General features: G+C 32.3%; 1 protein-coding gene across 1 annotated transcript; it reads left to right on the top strand.

Moving 5' to 3' along the window:
• Positions 1 to 522: 522 nt before the first annotated feature.
• Positions 523 to 15,875, top strand: LOC123657583 (voltage-dependent calcium channel subunit alpha-2/delta-3). The gene is made up of 28 exons (XM_045593108.1): positions 523 to 635; positions 755 to 836; positions 911 to 1,286; positions 1,367 to 1,498; positions 1,592 to 1,851; positions 1,932 to 2,078; positions 2,306 to 2,425; positions 3,010 to 3,192; positions 3,414 to 3,548; positions 3,616 to 3,708; positions 4,081 to 4,137; positions 4,813 to 4,839; positions 6,167 to 6,247; positions 6,318 to 6,392; positions 6,696 to 6,800; positions 6,954 to 7,025; positions 7,171 to 7,376; positions 8,499 to 8,653; positions 8,884 to 8,943; positions 9,065 to 9,158; positions 10,946 to 11,047; positions 11,305 to 11,572; positions 11,838 to 11,960; positions 12,033 to 12,158; positions 12,263 to 12,374; positions 12,968 to 12,985; positions 14,518 to 14,921; positions 15,616 to 15,875. The coding sequence occupies exons 1-28, from the start codon at positions 523 to 525 to the stop codon at positions 15,709 to 15,711; spliced, it is 3,822 nt and encodes a 1,273-aa protein (XP_045449064.1). The 3' UTR covers positions 15,712 to 15,875.
• Positions 15,876 to 16,070: the final 195 nt, after the last annotated feature.

The raw sequence follows: 16,070 nt of genomic DNA, 5'->3' as shown, positions 1-16,070 counted from the left end.
CTAATACTATTAATACATACAAGTGATATAATTACTTATTTATAAAGCAATAAATAAATTATGTATATAGAAAATAAGATAAGATTCGTCGACATACGTAGTATCGCTAACCTGCACAATCTATGATCGACCCTCTGACCTAGTAAAATGATTTGTACGAATCGATGTACTTTGCAGGTGACTAACAGAACTACAAGTAATCCTTACACACGTACATCACACGCATACAACGAAAGTAGTGTAGGCGACTGAGCGGGCAATAGCAATCACAACGCGCATGAGGCGCGGAGCGCATGCTCGGGCCTCTCATTACGCGACTGCGCCGTGGGTCTGGCTGTCTAATGCCCTTATCAATGTCGGGAGTTTTATAGAATACGTGGTCCAAATACGTTGATTATCATTGAATTCGCCATTAAACTCGTTATAAGTAATTGGGATCTATAAAAAGAAACATCTATTTAAAAATGTATTAAATATAAACATTGTGCACAGTAGGGGGCCAAACTAGATTAAGTGTTTCTGATGTGTTACCGTACTGGTATTTTCGTATTACTACTTCTGTTATTATCCTTGGATTCCAGGGATTGTTCTGCTAGTATACAGTATGATGTCGCAAATAAAATATCGTTTAACACGTAAGTAGATATAAAATAGATTTATATATTTTGTGTATTACAGTATTTAGACAGCAATAAAATTATAACATAATTTAATTGTGTACTTTTATTAATAACAAATTATTGAAAAATTGTAGCGTACAAGCATGGGCTGTTAAGCTCGGAACAGAATTATATCATTTCGGTGAATTTATTACTAGAAAGAAGGAAGTTCAAGACGTAAGCATATAATTATTATACCGTTTTTCTTCTTCATTGTCTCACAAATATTCAATATTTATAACTGTTTTTAGAGCTTTAAATCGGCTCAAATTGAACCAAGAGATGGGGAAAAGTTAGTTCAGAGTATGGCAGACGATATACGAGCGATGATGGAACTTAAAATAAGTGCTGTTAAACGAATTGTCGAAGCAGCGGAGAATATGGCATTTGATAAACAAAATGAACCTGTACCTGAAGATTTTCAATTTTATAACAGTAAAGAAATGGAAGATCTTTATGCAGATCAATCGCTGACAACGACACCAGAACCAGAATTTACTATGGAAAACTGGATAATACGACCCCCTTCTAAAAATGCTTATCTGCTACAAAATCCTCACTTTTCTAATATACCTGTCAATATAAACATCAGTAGCGTACACGTCCCAACAAACGTATACACTTGGGGTAAGAATGTGTGTAAAACTGTGTGTAATTTTAACAAAATTAAATTAAGAATGTAGATTAATAATAAACATTCCTTTTAGCACCCGAAGTTATTAAAGGTATTCACTGGTCAGAGGGCTTAGACACGCATTTTATTAATAACTATCAAAGTGACCCTACATTATCATGGCAGTATTTCGGCAGTTCAACAGGCTTCATGAGACACTATCCCGGTATAATTATTTTAATTTGTAAAATTAATAATTAAATTACTCATAAAATTGTTACTTATACATATTTACGTTTAATTTTATCGTGATTAATAGCAATGAAATGGCGCGCAGATCCAGTAGATATATATGATTGTCGCACGAGAGCGTGGTATATGGAGGCAGCTGCTAGTCCCAAAGACGTTGTAATTTTAGTAGATCGGAGTGGATCGATGACTGGTCAAAGAAGAGACATAGCCAAGCACGTTGTCACTAATATTTTAGATACACTTGGGAATAACGATTTTGTGAGCGTAATGACTTTCGCTGATACTGTAGAAGAAATAGTTCCATGTTTTGAGGACTCCCTAGTTCAAGTACGCGGAAAATACAATATGAAATACATAAAAATGTACATTAGATTATTTATGCTAACGGTATATTTACTATATTTTAGGCAACTTTAGCAAACTTACGAGAACTAAAATTAGCATTAGACAATTTTGAAACAATGGAAATAGCAAATTTCTCAGCAGCATTAACAAGAGCCTTTGAACTTTTAGAAATTTATAGAAACAACAGTGGTGGAGCGAACTGCAACCAGGTATATATCATTTGGACTTTTATTTCTATACAATGAAATATACGAAATGTTTAGAAATACTTTTACGTACCAAAATAATTTATTATTATTCATTGTTTACATTAAGTAGTAAAATTAATATCAAATAAAGTTTTAATTTATTCGTATACGTACAGAATATAATTAAAATAAGAATATATTTATCGTATCATCGAAGTATTTTTTTTTGTAATTAAAAAAATTTTTAGGCAATAATGCTTGTCACTGACGGTGTGCCATATAACTACAAGGAGCTATTCGAAAGATTCAACTGGAAGTACGACACTCCAGTGCGGGTGTTCACTTATCTGATAGGTCGCGAGGTAAAGGTAGTAACCACTCCAGGTATTACTGTGTGTCGTAGTCATTGTGGGACCTGCATAATGTATCCCTTGTACCTTATACCAGTACACCTTGAATGTGGTACTCTTATTACCACTTTTTTCCTCTATGGTATAATATATGAGTAATTAGTGTTTTGTCACTTGTATTTAGTTCCTTATTCCATTTTCCATATATTTATGTTGCTTTGCTTGTAGTCTTGATATTGTAGTTTTTGTTGTAGTGTTTTGTAAATAAAGAAAAATATTTTTTCTTTCTTTTAACGTGTAATTTGTCATTAGATAACTATATCGTAGTTAAAAATTTATCTAATAATTTTAATTAAAGTTTAACTCTTATATTTTTTTATTTTGTAGGTTAGAAGTAATAGGCAAAGATCTAGTCATTTTATTTTTATTTATTAAAGTAGATTCGAAAAGAACATCATACAGCTTTTAGATTCAACCATGTCGCCTTAATTTGTAGCCTTTTTAACGCTTAATTGCAAGGCTGCGTCAGAACTCACATCATTTTTATATAGCATAAGCAAATTTCATTATGAATGGAACAATATCTATTGAGGTTACTCCAGGTGGCGGACGTCAGGGAGGTTAAATGGATGGCCTGCGCAAACAGAGGATTTTACGTGCATTTGAGTACCTTGGCGGAAGTTCGCGAGAGAGTACTGGAGCATGTTAACGTATTGGCGAGGCCGTTAGTGCTGCAGCGAGAAAAGCATCCTGTTGTTTGGACTCCTGTATATGCTAATGTTACGGTAAATTTTTTACATATATTTTGCATTTACACTACGTATGGCAAATACTGTTTGCATACTATTATTGAAATTGTAAATTAAAAGTAATTGCCACTAAATTTTAAATATAGTTCAATACCCCTAAAAATATACGGCTTAGGTTGACAAAATTTTAAAAATAATATTCAAGCAACGCCTGTTAAATTGTATCAACAAAAAATTAATAACTGAATAAATGTCAGGATCCAAAAGTAGCGGACTATTTATGGGAGCAACGAGAAAGAGCCGAGCAAAAAGAGAGATTTATGAGCCAACGGCGAGATAAGGCACTCTTTAATTCAGAGAAGGAACAAAACAGAAGATGGAAAATCACTCAGGTAATATACGAATAAATATAAAAAAAATTGTACCAGCAATGATAATAATTATATTATCCCGTTTCAGATGAAACAGGGTCAATATAGTGAACTTGGAAATTCTCAGTACCAACTGATGACGTCAGTATCCATGCCTGTTTACGATTTACGGCACAATGAGGTGTGTTACTGTCTTAAATTTAAAACGTTATGACTTTTCTAAAAATCTTCTAAATAGGATGACTCTTAAAAAGAAGATCAAAGCTCACATCTTTGTTCATATTAAAATATTGAAGCTTTTTTCTTCTTTTTAAGTGATATTAAACCAACTATTCCAAATTCAAAATTTATTTTTATGCATGACCAAAAATAATCTTTTTTAATATAAATTTTTACAGATTGGTTTATCTTTCCTAATAAAATTGGACGTGAGGTGCTCCTACTTTTTATTGCTATTAATAATTTTTCTGAATCTTTATATTTCTTCTTCATAAATTGTGTTTAATCAAGTGCCTTTTAATAATATTCAGTTTTGTTTGATGGTTTCCCTCAGAACATCACAGAGAATGTACTGATAAATGAAGCTTACTGGGTATCAGTTACAAAAGAGGTACTACACTTAGAAAGTTTTGATGATTTTAATGTAAAGTTTTTGCAAGATACAAGAAAGTTTTTATGATTTAGTTTTTTGGATTTCAGTAACGGTAAAATCTTATTTGGCCCCGTTAGCGATGCATCTGTCCTCGATAGATGTGGACCGTCCGCGGTCTCGGTCGCTAGACGACTGACGATGTGTTGTTTAACCCTTTTGGCTTACAGTAGTATAGTAGTTTTCTACTAGATAGTAGGCGTAGACCACTAGGGTGTTATGGATTAACTTTTCTATCAATTATCAAAGTTAGTACTTTTGTGCAAGAATGACCATCTATATTATGCACACTATCTAATCAATAACAAGTATTTTTGCCTGAACTTAGCGATGTCTTCGTAGAGACATTTTTAAACATTGACTTGTATTACGAAAGTAAATGTAAATATTTTTTGATTAAGAGTTTCCTACAGCCCGCCACAAGAGACGAACGGGGCTTTTGTTACTTGAGTATTTGTTAAATTAAAAGTATTGTATTTAAGAATGAAAAAACTTTTGCTATATTTAATATATTTAGTGTAATTAAGTTTTCTCATTTATAGAGGAAATATTTTGATTACTAGTGGAGGTTGTTATAATGCATTTACCTATATGTTGTTAATTTTATTGCATTCGTACGTCAACAACCAATCGCAGTCCGTAGAGGAGAACGGCCAGAAGGAGGTAGGCACTCCCTGTCATCAGACCGTGTGAGAGGTGATGAATGAGCGACGAGGAACGACCGACTGTTTCAAACTGATGGCACGGAATCGTAACGATTCGTTTTCATTATTACAAGCTTAAAATACTTCACATATACATATAAATACAAAGAATACTATGCAACGACGAGGAGTTTTCCTATTTCCTGTATAAACTATTTAATCTTTTGTACGCTTCCGTGCTGTTTCTATAATTTAACATGATTCCTAATTTAATAAATTATTTTGTCTAATTAATACATTTATTGCGACAATAAATATGAATTATCTGACACTGAAACATAAATATGATTTTTAAAATATTAATTAATATAACTTTGATTAAACGTTTGAAATAATGCAGGTACTTAATTTGATCAAAGTGATGAATGCTACGTCTTGTGATGATGACTATGATTTTTCACGTTTGTTCACTTTCATTTAAAAAAAGTATTTATAATGTTAACAGATTCTTGCAATGGACCGGAAAGGGTACCAGCCCATCTAGATTGTAGTGGGTTTTAGTATAAAGTGTAGTGTTTTTTATACGATAAAATCGTAATTTTTACTCTGTAGAGTGCTAGAGATTGTTATGAAAAATCATTTAAATTAGAATTATTCAGATTATGTAGTTCGTAAACATTTTACATATCTAACGGGGCGTAGATGCTAGCTCAAAAAATTAACTATTTGCTAGACTTAAGAGAATTTTAAATGTTTATAATATTCAGTAGATACCTACTATGATATATAATAATATGGGTTGAGTAGTGGTAATCATTAATTGTGCATTGATATATAAATTTATTTAATACATTATAACTATCATTACAGCCTATACAGTCCACTGCTGGACATAGGCCTCCACAAGTTTTCGCCAAAAATAACGTGAACTCATGTGTTTTGCCCATAGTCACCACGCTAGGCAGGCGGGTTGGTGACCGCAGTACTGGCTTTGTCGCACCGAAGACGCTGCTGCCCGTCTTCGGTCTGTGTATTTCAAAGCCAGCAGTTGGATGGTTATCCCGCCACCGGTCGGCTTTTTAAGTTCCAAGGTGGTAGTGAAACTGTGATATCCCTTAGTCGCCTCTTACGACACCCACGGGAAGAGAGGGGGTGGCTAAATTCTTTAGTACCGTAGCCACACAGTACAATATATTATAACTATAACTTACGCCATTTTGATTGTTTTTACATAACTTTTTTATTTTTAACAAATTTTAGATTTTATTATACAAATATATATTATTCTATGGTAGATTAATATTTATAATTTAAAAAAAAAACTTAGAAATTTTCAAAACTTTCAGATGCGAATAGCCAGATTACTGGGAGTGGCTGGTACTGACGTTCCACTTTCAGAAATTCAAGCTTTAATGACTCCATATAAGGTAATAATTTAAAACATATGTAAAAATATAAATAAAATAGGTTTACTAATTATATATTCGTTTACTGTAGATCGGCGTCAACGGCTACGCGTTTATCGTCACAAACAACGGATACATCTTAATACACCCGGATTTGAGGCCTGTTGTAAGTAGTTGAAATGTAATTATTTATTATTTTTCGACCGCCATAAGCCTATGAATAATTTCATCATTTTATACCTTAAATCTTAGGAGAACGAACTGAGTGATACTTAAATAAAGGTGTTGTTTTATTTAACGTACTTATCTCTGAGGGTGAGGTTAGTTAATCTTTTTTAAGAACAACACATTACAATTCATATAAGTGAAGTAGCAACCTTAATGTAAATAAAATATGGTGGAAAGACGAAATACATTTAAAATATAAATGAAATAACTAATGATACAGACAAAGTATCTCTTTTTTCAGTTTCAACAAATATTAAAACCGAGTTACAATAGCGTCGACATGATAGAAGTTGAATTGTTTGATGACGAAAGAAGCCCTAGGAACTTCAGCAAGGAATTGACAGCGGTATACTCACACCACTTGTCACTTTAATAAAGAATATTATTAGTATTATAAGCCTATTTACAAAATTGAAATGCTGAATATCGTATTATAGTTTTAAATTTAGAGATTTCTTTTTAATCTAAATTTTTTATGCAGCCTTATGCTTTTTTTTAGCTCCGTAAAGAAATAATTGATCAGAAAACTGGAAACAAAATAGTAAATATAAAATATCATATGGAAGACATGGTAAGACATAATTTCATAATAAACACGTATTTTGTTTCGTTACGTCTTGTAAAATTAAAAGATGATGCTATTTTCTATATTATAATGAAAATAGAACAGTTTTCATAGTAATTGAAAATGATTAGCAATTACTTTATGTTTTCAGAAAAGAGTATCGCGCGGAAAAAGACACTATTTTTGGACTGGTATAAGTGATTCGCCGTTTACTCTTGTTGTATCCATTCCCGAAAACTATGGCCGTCATCGTATAACGCCTCCACCTACTGATGATATCCATCGAATAACTTTAACGTCTAAAAATATATCCGCACGCCAATATCTCTCGGATAAATGGAGCATTCATCCCGATTGGTACGTAATATACGATACGAACAAAAATAGAATACACTGATCTCATCATTCATGTTTATCGATAATTTTAACATAAAATACGGATATAATAAAGATCTTCGTGTAGTTTGAATATTGATATGTATAATTTATGTTTACTCTGTATAATATGTTACTAAATCTTTTTAAAGATGATATTGTATTAAAATATATTTATTTATTTGCACGGAGTAATCATGGACACAGTAGTTCGAAATTTGAAACACTATTTGCGCCATAAAAGCCATTAAAAGCGTTGATTTTAATGTTTGCAGGCAAACGAAAAACAAAAATCGACTTAACTTATATCGACAAGTAATACAACGTAGGTAGACGAAAAAATAGTCAAGTAAATACGCATTATCAAAGATTACTCCAAAAGTTGTAATCAGATCTCGATGAAATTTTAATGTGACCACATGATAAACATCGGCTTTCGATTATAAAATAAATTAAAAAATCATCAAAATCGAATTTCCCTCGATTTCTCTGGGATCCCATCATCAGATCTTGGTTTCCTTATCATGGTACCAAACCCAGGAAATCGCTTTTCAAAAAAAAAAATATCAAAATCGGTTCATTAACGACAAAGTTATCCCCGAACATACATAAAAAAAATATATATATACGGTCGAATTGAGTAACCTCCTCCTTTTTTGAAGTTGGTTAAAAATGACGCTGCAACGAATAGAAGGGGAGTAATACTTAAACTTGAAAGCGGGTGAAACTGTTGATCGTCTATTGTTGTATTACAAAATATTTTTGTTCATTAAATAAACTTGACGACGCGTTGGCGCAACGGTCACAACACTGATTTGTGGCTGTTGTGCTGGCGGTTGCGGCTTCGATTCCTGCACATGACAAACATTTGTATTGGCTATACGGATGTTTGCCGTGGTCTGGGTGTTTGTCCTTGTGGGTCTTCCCACCGTGCCTCGGAGAGCACCTTAAGCCATCGGTCCCGGTTGTTATCATGTATCCAACCCGCATTATAGCAGCGTGGTGGATTAAGCTCTGATCCTTTTCCTACACGGAGAAAGAGGCCAGCAGTGGGATATTACATTATGAAGCGAAATAAACTTTGTTACTGTATGTTAAAACTAGGCTATATTGCCGTCACTACGAGCGGACATTTTCATCACCTGAGGAAGAGTTGCTATACTTCTTGGAGAGGGTTGCGAAACCTGGTTGGCGCTGGCCAGCAAAACCGCGACCACCTGAACATCACAAGAATAAAGGACACGAAAGGCACGGTGAAGGTAGGAACTTTTATTAGCAGTTTCGATTAATCTTTTACCTCTTAAATTTGGTATGAAATTTTTAATTCGACTATCGATTGTTTCCTATTGCACTGACAAAACTATAGGTATAGGAAATCGCGAATGATGGAACTTGTATATATGTATATGTATATTCGTATTTATCAGTAGTTTTGTAGCAGGAAGAATTCAGCATACTCTGTATTAATTTTTTTTTAACCCATTTTCAGGTACAGAAGCGAGAGAACGAAATAAATCGCCAAATATTGCTCAACGAAATGAGTACTATTGTGAGTCTTTAGTCTAGCATTTTAGTACTGATTATGAGTTTAGATAAGTGAACAAAAACTATTTATGAAACTTAAGCCTTTTAAAATATATGTAATTTTGTATCTATATTTTACTTTTTAGGCGATCATGGACTAATGCAAGCTCTGGTGTATGACGCCAGAAACACAGCGTGGTTTAACAAGAGCATATCGGATTCCGCATCGGATGACAAGGCGTAAGTTCCCATTTATCATTTTTGTTAAATATAAAAAAAGATAAATTAAATTGCAAGTAAATATAAACTATACACGTGTGATGCAAAAAAAAAACTAAATGTCCTGTCGGACAATATTTGAATTTGAATCGAACACCAACTCTACATACTATAACAAATTCAATAATAAAAACAGTCACTACAAATATAAGTAATGCATATGACGATCCCATTGATCAGATATATTTTACTTTTGATAAAAAAAATTGACTATTCCAAACATTTTATGTTGCTATTTGCCCGGATAGCCCATTGACTAAAGTGATTGGATTATTACCGAGGTAAAGTATTACGCATGAAATAGAAATAATCTTATGTACAATCTATTGTATCAGCCTCATTATTAGTAAAATATGGCCTAGTTATCGCGATATTTCCCGCGAATATTATTATTCTGAGAACTTAAATATAAAAAGTAGTCTATAGGTTCATTTTGCCGTTGACTTTATTCAGGATTGAACGTTACGAAATTTCTGTTTAATATATTTGTTATTATTAATATTAGTAAGATTGTATGGCTACAAACTATGGGTTTGTAAAACAAAAAGAACTTTCTATAGTACTCGTATATACATGTATTTTTATAAATAACACGTTATATTAAGTGATATTGATTATTCTGATATTGTAAGATCTTATGTTATTTTCGGTAACAATTTTTATGCAATCCAGGAACAAGTAAGTATAAGGAGTTAGGTTTGTTATCCCACAAATGCTAAGTGTTCATGCAGCCAATGGATGGAAAGTAAGATCAGAAAATTTCAATGAAATTTTGCAACACTTTCGACGATATAAAATTTTGATTTTTCTATATTTACGTGAAAAGAGACTGTATCTGGTGTAACTTAAGCATAAGAAAGAGTCCAAAATACAGCCTAAAATACTAGCCAATATATGTAGAACAAGTTCGTAAGACTAAAATTAATGCTTATTTATTTATTATCTGTCTAATAAACTGTAAAATTTTATTTAAATTGATAAACAATTACTAGTTGGGAATATGATTCAACTACCTATCTCAATTGAAAATAAATATGATCAATTCCAAGGCTAAGTTTACTAGGTAATTCACATTATTGCTCTATCGAATAAGTGAGTTATGCTCGCATGATGAATTACGAAAAAAAAATATATATATATATGTTGTGCCACGAAGTTCCTTCGGATAGTATAGAAGCAACACAATTTGAAAAAAAAAAATTTTTGAATTTTATATATATTTTCTAGTTCTTGATTTTTTTTTAATTTTGTTGATTTGTTTTTAATTAAGTACATAAAAGTATTTAGGAAATTTAGTATTTTAGAAAATAACAAATACCGTAAAATAAAATAAATCAAACATAATAATAATAATTCAAACTATTAAGTGAAATAAAAAAACATATGGCTTTATTTATTTTTGTCGACAGTATAAAATTACATAAATAATTTAAAAAAAGTTTACTAGTGAAATTTAATTTTACAAACGTCATATTATACAGTCATGTGACTGATATTACGTCACTTCCGTTATATATTTTTCTTACGGTTTTAGTATCACATTTTTTTTCAGTTCGCTCGCCCAGCCAAATGTCAAGCTTGCCGTAAGGAACTTCGTTCCAAAAATAATATATTCATCTCACAGATTTTGCTCACATAGATTGCCTACGTATTACATTGTAAATCAATTTTTTTTTTCTTGATTGGGTGTATACGACTGAGTTACGTAAAGAGTTAGGCTTGACACTAATAATTGCGATTGTCCATAGGGCGGAATTTATACAACGTTTTGGCTACATAGTTGCTTTCCTCGCAACTCATAGCGGTTTAACACGTTGGCAAACTCATCCTCCGAAGGACCGCGACGACAAGTAAGCTTATTACTGACCTTACCTATAGAAATAAATCATTTATCTATTTCAAAATAAACTTGTCACTGTTTTTCTAAAAATTTTCAATTCTCAGTGAGACAAATTATTTTTCTTTGTCTTAAAACTGTCTTCTTATTTATGTAACTTAAATCTTTTTTTAAGCGATGTAATTACCGATGGATAGTATATTTTTTCTACTTAAACATACACAGTATTCATAGTTTTGTAAAATAAATTAAAATTTATTTGTCAATTAGACCCGAGTTTGGTAAGCAGTGGCCTCGCGCAATAGACGAGGTGTGGTACCGTCGAGCCGTAGAGCAGCACTATGTGGATCCCCTTAGTTTCGTGTACAGCGTGGACTTAAGTACGGAGAAGTTCCCTCTGAACGTCAGCTCGGCTATGGTGACGGCCGCACACGCCGTGTTTCATGGCGATGGGCATAAGAAAACGCCAGCAGCCGTTGTGGGTTTTCAATTTAAGCATGAGCGTTTGAGCGAGTGGTTTGAAAATATTACATCATCGGTAAGTCTTTCTTAAAAATATTTTGACGATAGCTTTAAAATCACGAATTCGAGCTATACCAAATAAATATTATAGAAAATATAGTTTAGGGAAGTGTTGAAGTACTTATTAGAAATTTAAACACGGTTAAATCATAAAACCGAAAGCTCAGGGAGGAAGCGAAATAGTAATAACAAATGCGTCTGAAACCGAGTGAATTTTTTAGTTTAATTTAATTATACTTACCTAGTTGATAGTTGGCACTAATGACTTTGTTTCATTTCAGTGCGAACATAACAAGGAGTGTGTAACTTGTTTGTCAGATAACTGGGACTGTTTCTTAGTAGACAGTAATGGATGGATTGTTGTTAGTAAAGACACCAGTCAGACTGGACAATTTTTTGGAAAGGTAAATAAGGTTAAAAGAGTTGTTCACGTTATGTTCGTTTAACATGCAAAATATTTAATATTTTTTGTAAAGGTAAGACCTGATATTATGATGAAGCTGGTAGAAGATGAAATATTTAAGCCGATCCACATTATCGACTATCAAGCAGTTTGTTTTAGAGAGAAAAAAGTCACAAATCCAGCAAACAGTTTGTTGACGGTACGTATTTTTTATATATATAGATAGGTATAATAAGTGTTTTGTTAACATATATCTTAAATTTATTCTACAGATATATGAACCACATTCTATTTTGATTTTAGCCCCTGGAAAACTTACGTCTTATAATGGCATGGTTTCTTGCTACCACAGTGTGGATTTACAACTCTATAGGTGTAGGGTTAGCGCAAGCGTCGAGTTATTCTTTCGACTATGGTATGTTTTTTTTAAATAATGTAATAAATGTTTGTGTGTTTAATATAATTGTTTATATGCATTATAATTAATTACCTACACAAAAAAAACAAGATAAATGTTATAGTGATATTGTTAGAAATTATATTTAAAAAAAATATATTAGTCGATGTCGTTATTGCGAGTTGTCAGCATGTTCTGTGAAATTTTGCATGACAACGAGCATTAAGTCAGTCTATGTTGTTGATTATATATATACATATATGTGTTATAACTTGATGTGCTTTGACTTAAAAAGTTACTGACTGACATAAAATTAATACATCCTATTGTTCATAATTAGAAATGAACACTATTTTCAATTGTTCGAAAACAAAAACTGTATAAGGATATTTCTTTTCATCTCTCAATTCTATTCTTCAAACTCACAATATTATTCCGAATCACTGTTGCACATTTAGGATTAAACTACTCGAGTGCATGTTCTGATCTTATATTAACGCGGGATACTTTTAGTACCTATTTAGTTAATATCAAAATTCTCTCATGGAGTCAACAATTGGATGTAGCCAAAATGTTCTATGACAGTAGTAACGACTCCATCTTGTTTTCAGAGTTTCTTACACCCACTGGTGAGTTTCTAGATCGAGCACAGTAGACAGTGTTGTTCAAATGGCACTGATGGAATTTTCGACCATTTCAATGTTAAATCGTAGATTAATATTCGGAATGTGCATGTTTAATGATTTTTTTTAATTCCCACATTATTTGTACGGAAATTATCCTTTTGATTACCGTTAGAATATCGTTCAACGATTACAATGGCGGATTTATTACTGTGGCATTGTTTTACGTCTGGTAGAAGCTGTTTATTAGTCTTGCGCAAAGTAGTTCGCGACCGGGAGCGCTCTTTCTAGTTCGCCTCTCCTTCGCGAACTAGTTCGCTCTTTTAGTTCGTCAGCTCCCGTCTCGAACTAGAAAGTGGCAGATTTTTCGCTCACATTGTGACTTCATTCACGCGTTCTTGTTCTTATAAGTGATTGTGTGATATATAGGTATATCAAAATAATCAACACAAAATCTTTTATTGATTGGTTTTACATAGCACACACACTTCAATATTGCCGATATTATAAATATTAAAAAAAAACTCAACTTTAATTTGTTAACTAAAAATTATTAGTTATACATAAAAAATAACGATGGTTTGAATGAGATCGAGTAATAAAGCTATTCTTTGTACTTATAATTAATTATACTTTTATCAATCAGTAATCAGTATATAGTTCGTATTATTCGTATCTAAGGAGCACTCTTAAACTCAATCAGTACCAAGCGGTGACGCGCTCTCGCTCATACATATGACGAACTAACGAACTAAGGAGCGACGCATTTGGGAACTAGTTCGCGTAGTTCGCATTTAGGAGCGCTCTTAAGAACTAGTTCGTTCGCGAACTACACAAGACTACTGTTTATTGCATGCAGACTCCACAAGGTGGTGTGAAAAAGTAAAATTCGGTGCTTTTCATTTAAAATATGTTTTATTTAAATGTCGCATTCAAGTATCATTGTCATTTTAACCACTTTCAGGAAGCATTTAAATTCTTCCTGCTTAAGTCATTTCAACAATTTCATTAAAATCTTTGAGTAATACTGCATGAAACTCCTAAAAACATTTCCTTGATTAATTGAAATAAAACACTGTTCATTCAAAAGGCTTAACGGTTTTATAAATTGTTTGTACTTTTCTAACATATTTAATTGTATATAGTTGTATTTATAATTTAAGTCTTTACGCTGCCAATTATATTTTTTTCTCCAGTTAAATATAACAGGAATGTATTAGAACCTTTGCATTTTTAAATACAAATTCTAAACATCGAAAAAAAAGTGTGTGTACTTATGTACGCACCTAAGAAGTTATACTTCATTGGCTAGCTAACTTCACGTTGCTAACTTCGTCTTCGTTGATTAGCTAACTTCAGGATGTCAGTTTTTTTCGTGACGGTGTGCGCGCGCATTGTTAAAATTTACTCTCATAATTTTTCCCTAAAGAGCCTTTCCCTAAGCTAAAAGAAGTATAACTTCGAAAATCTTTCATCTGCATGTAGGAAAAATATGTTTATTAGGTCGTTTTAATATACCCATCTTTTTTTTAATGTAGTCGCCTATCAAAATTACGAGAATGACGAAGATACAGATGATCCATCAATGTCGAAACCACCGACACGTATGCTGGAGAGAGATTTCGAGAAGCTCGTCCTTATAAACCGGACACGCCCAACACCTTGCGATAGGGAAATGTATCTCTACCAAATGGATTACAAAAATTTGGACGAGAAACTAAATAAGCCAGTGCACGAGTGCGATAGGCCATTCTACGCACAGCTGGTAAACTACACGAACATGCTACTAGTGGTCGTCGATGCGATGTGCGCAAAGGTCGAAGTGCCCATATTTTCCATCGACGCGACTGAAGTCCAGTACAATGAGTCGCTGCCCTGTTTGAAACACATGCACCCGTTCTACAGGAAACAACCTAATTCCTGCATACGAAATCATACAGAAGTACGTACTATTTTTACTATTTGGTTTTAGTTTAGGGGATATATTAATTTAAAATCGACTAGATATCTCGCACATAAGTTACAAAAAAAAATTCCAGCAGGAGGTAAAACAGGCCAATAGGACTAACAACCTTTCACCTCAAATAATAAGCTACAACCCTTGTCTTTTTTAATATTTAGAATAAGTTTAGTATATGACTGCCATGTACATATGAATAAAAGGTCCCTAAATTAAGATATATAAAAAAAAACGGTTGGTTCCACAGATAGTGAACGTAAATATGCGACATTTAAAAAGAGATTGATACTTAAAAAAAGTGTGTGTACTTATGTACGAACGTAAGAAGTTTTACTTCATTGGCTAGCTAACATCACGTTGCTAACTTCTTCGTTGACATGCTTACTTCAGGGTGTCGGTTTTTTTAATAGAAATATAACTTCAAAAATATATCATAAAATTTCATCTATTGGATACCCGTGGTCAGTCAGATAGCATTATCGGCGATTGGTTAAACAGGCCTTTCAATTATAGCACATTCAGTCAGATCCTTTACGTGAACTTTTCATAAACTGTTCTATAATAGTGATTATTTTAATTTTTACCCAACATCCAATAAAATTTATGAAGCAGAAAATGTATTACAGCGAGAATTTACTCGTGCAAGTCTTTATAAAATCTTCTTGAATATTTCCAGGAAAGCAACATCGACATGTGCGGACGCGGCAGTTTACAACAAAAAAACATTCTATGGATACCTTTAGGCATTATTTTATTCATTCAGTATTACTAATTTTTAAATGAAAATTTAAGTAAAGTATTAGAAAAGTACATATTTTCTGCAAATTAGTTACATATAATTTTATTGTGAACTCAATAGTTAACATTTAAAAATAGCTTTTGTTATAACTCCGTTACTTTATTTTGAGATTATATTAATGAAAGTTAACATATCAACAAGTAATTATTGTATTCCTATTACATATTTTAATTAATGCGTCTCAAATTGGAGCATACTATCATATCAATTAGAATCATAAGATTTTCTTATCAATTCTTGAAATTTTAGAATTTTATTGATTTTAAATGTAAATAAAAAAATATTTAGGATTATTCGAATTTCAATGTGACAAATAATAATAAATAAAAATA

The sequence above is a fragment of the Melitaea cinxia genome, chromosome 1, assembly GCF_905220565.1.
Source record: "Melitaea cinxia chromosome 1, ilMelCinx1.1, whole genome shotgun sequence".
NCBI lineage: Eukaryota > Metazoa > Arthropoda > Insecta > Lepidoptera > Nymphalidae > Melitaea > Melitaea cinxia.
This window is presented reverse-complemented; position numbering and strand designations above follow the sequence as displayed.

Excerpts from the sequence above, each read along its gene's own strand:
- LOC123657583 (XM_045593108.1), top strand. The coding sequence starts at position 523 with ATGTGTTACCGTACTGGTATTTTCGTATTACTACTTCTGTTATTATCC. Across the intron at positions 1,287-1,366 it reads AACAAACGTATACACTTGGG|CACCCGAAGTTATTAAAGGT; the intron begins GTAAGAATGTGT and ends CATTCCTTTTAG. Across the intron at positions 11,573-11,837 it reads TTGAAAATATTACATCATCG|TGCGAACATAACAAGGAGTG; the intron begins GTAAGTCTTTCT and ends GTTTCATTTCAG.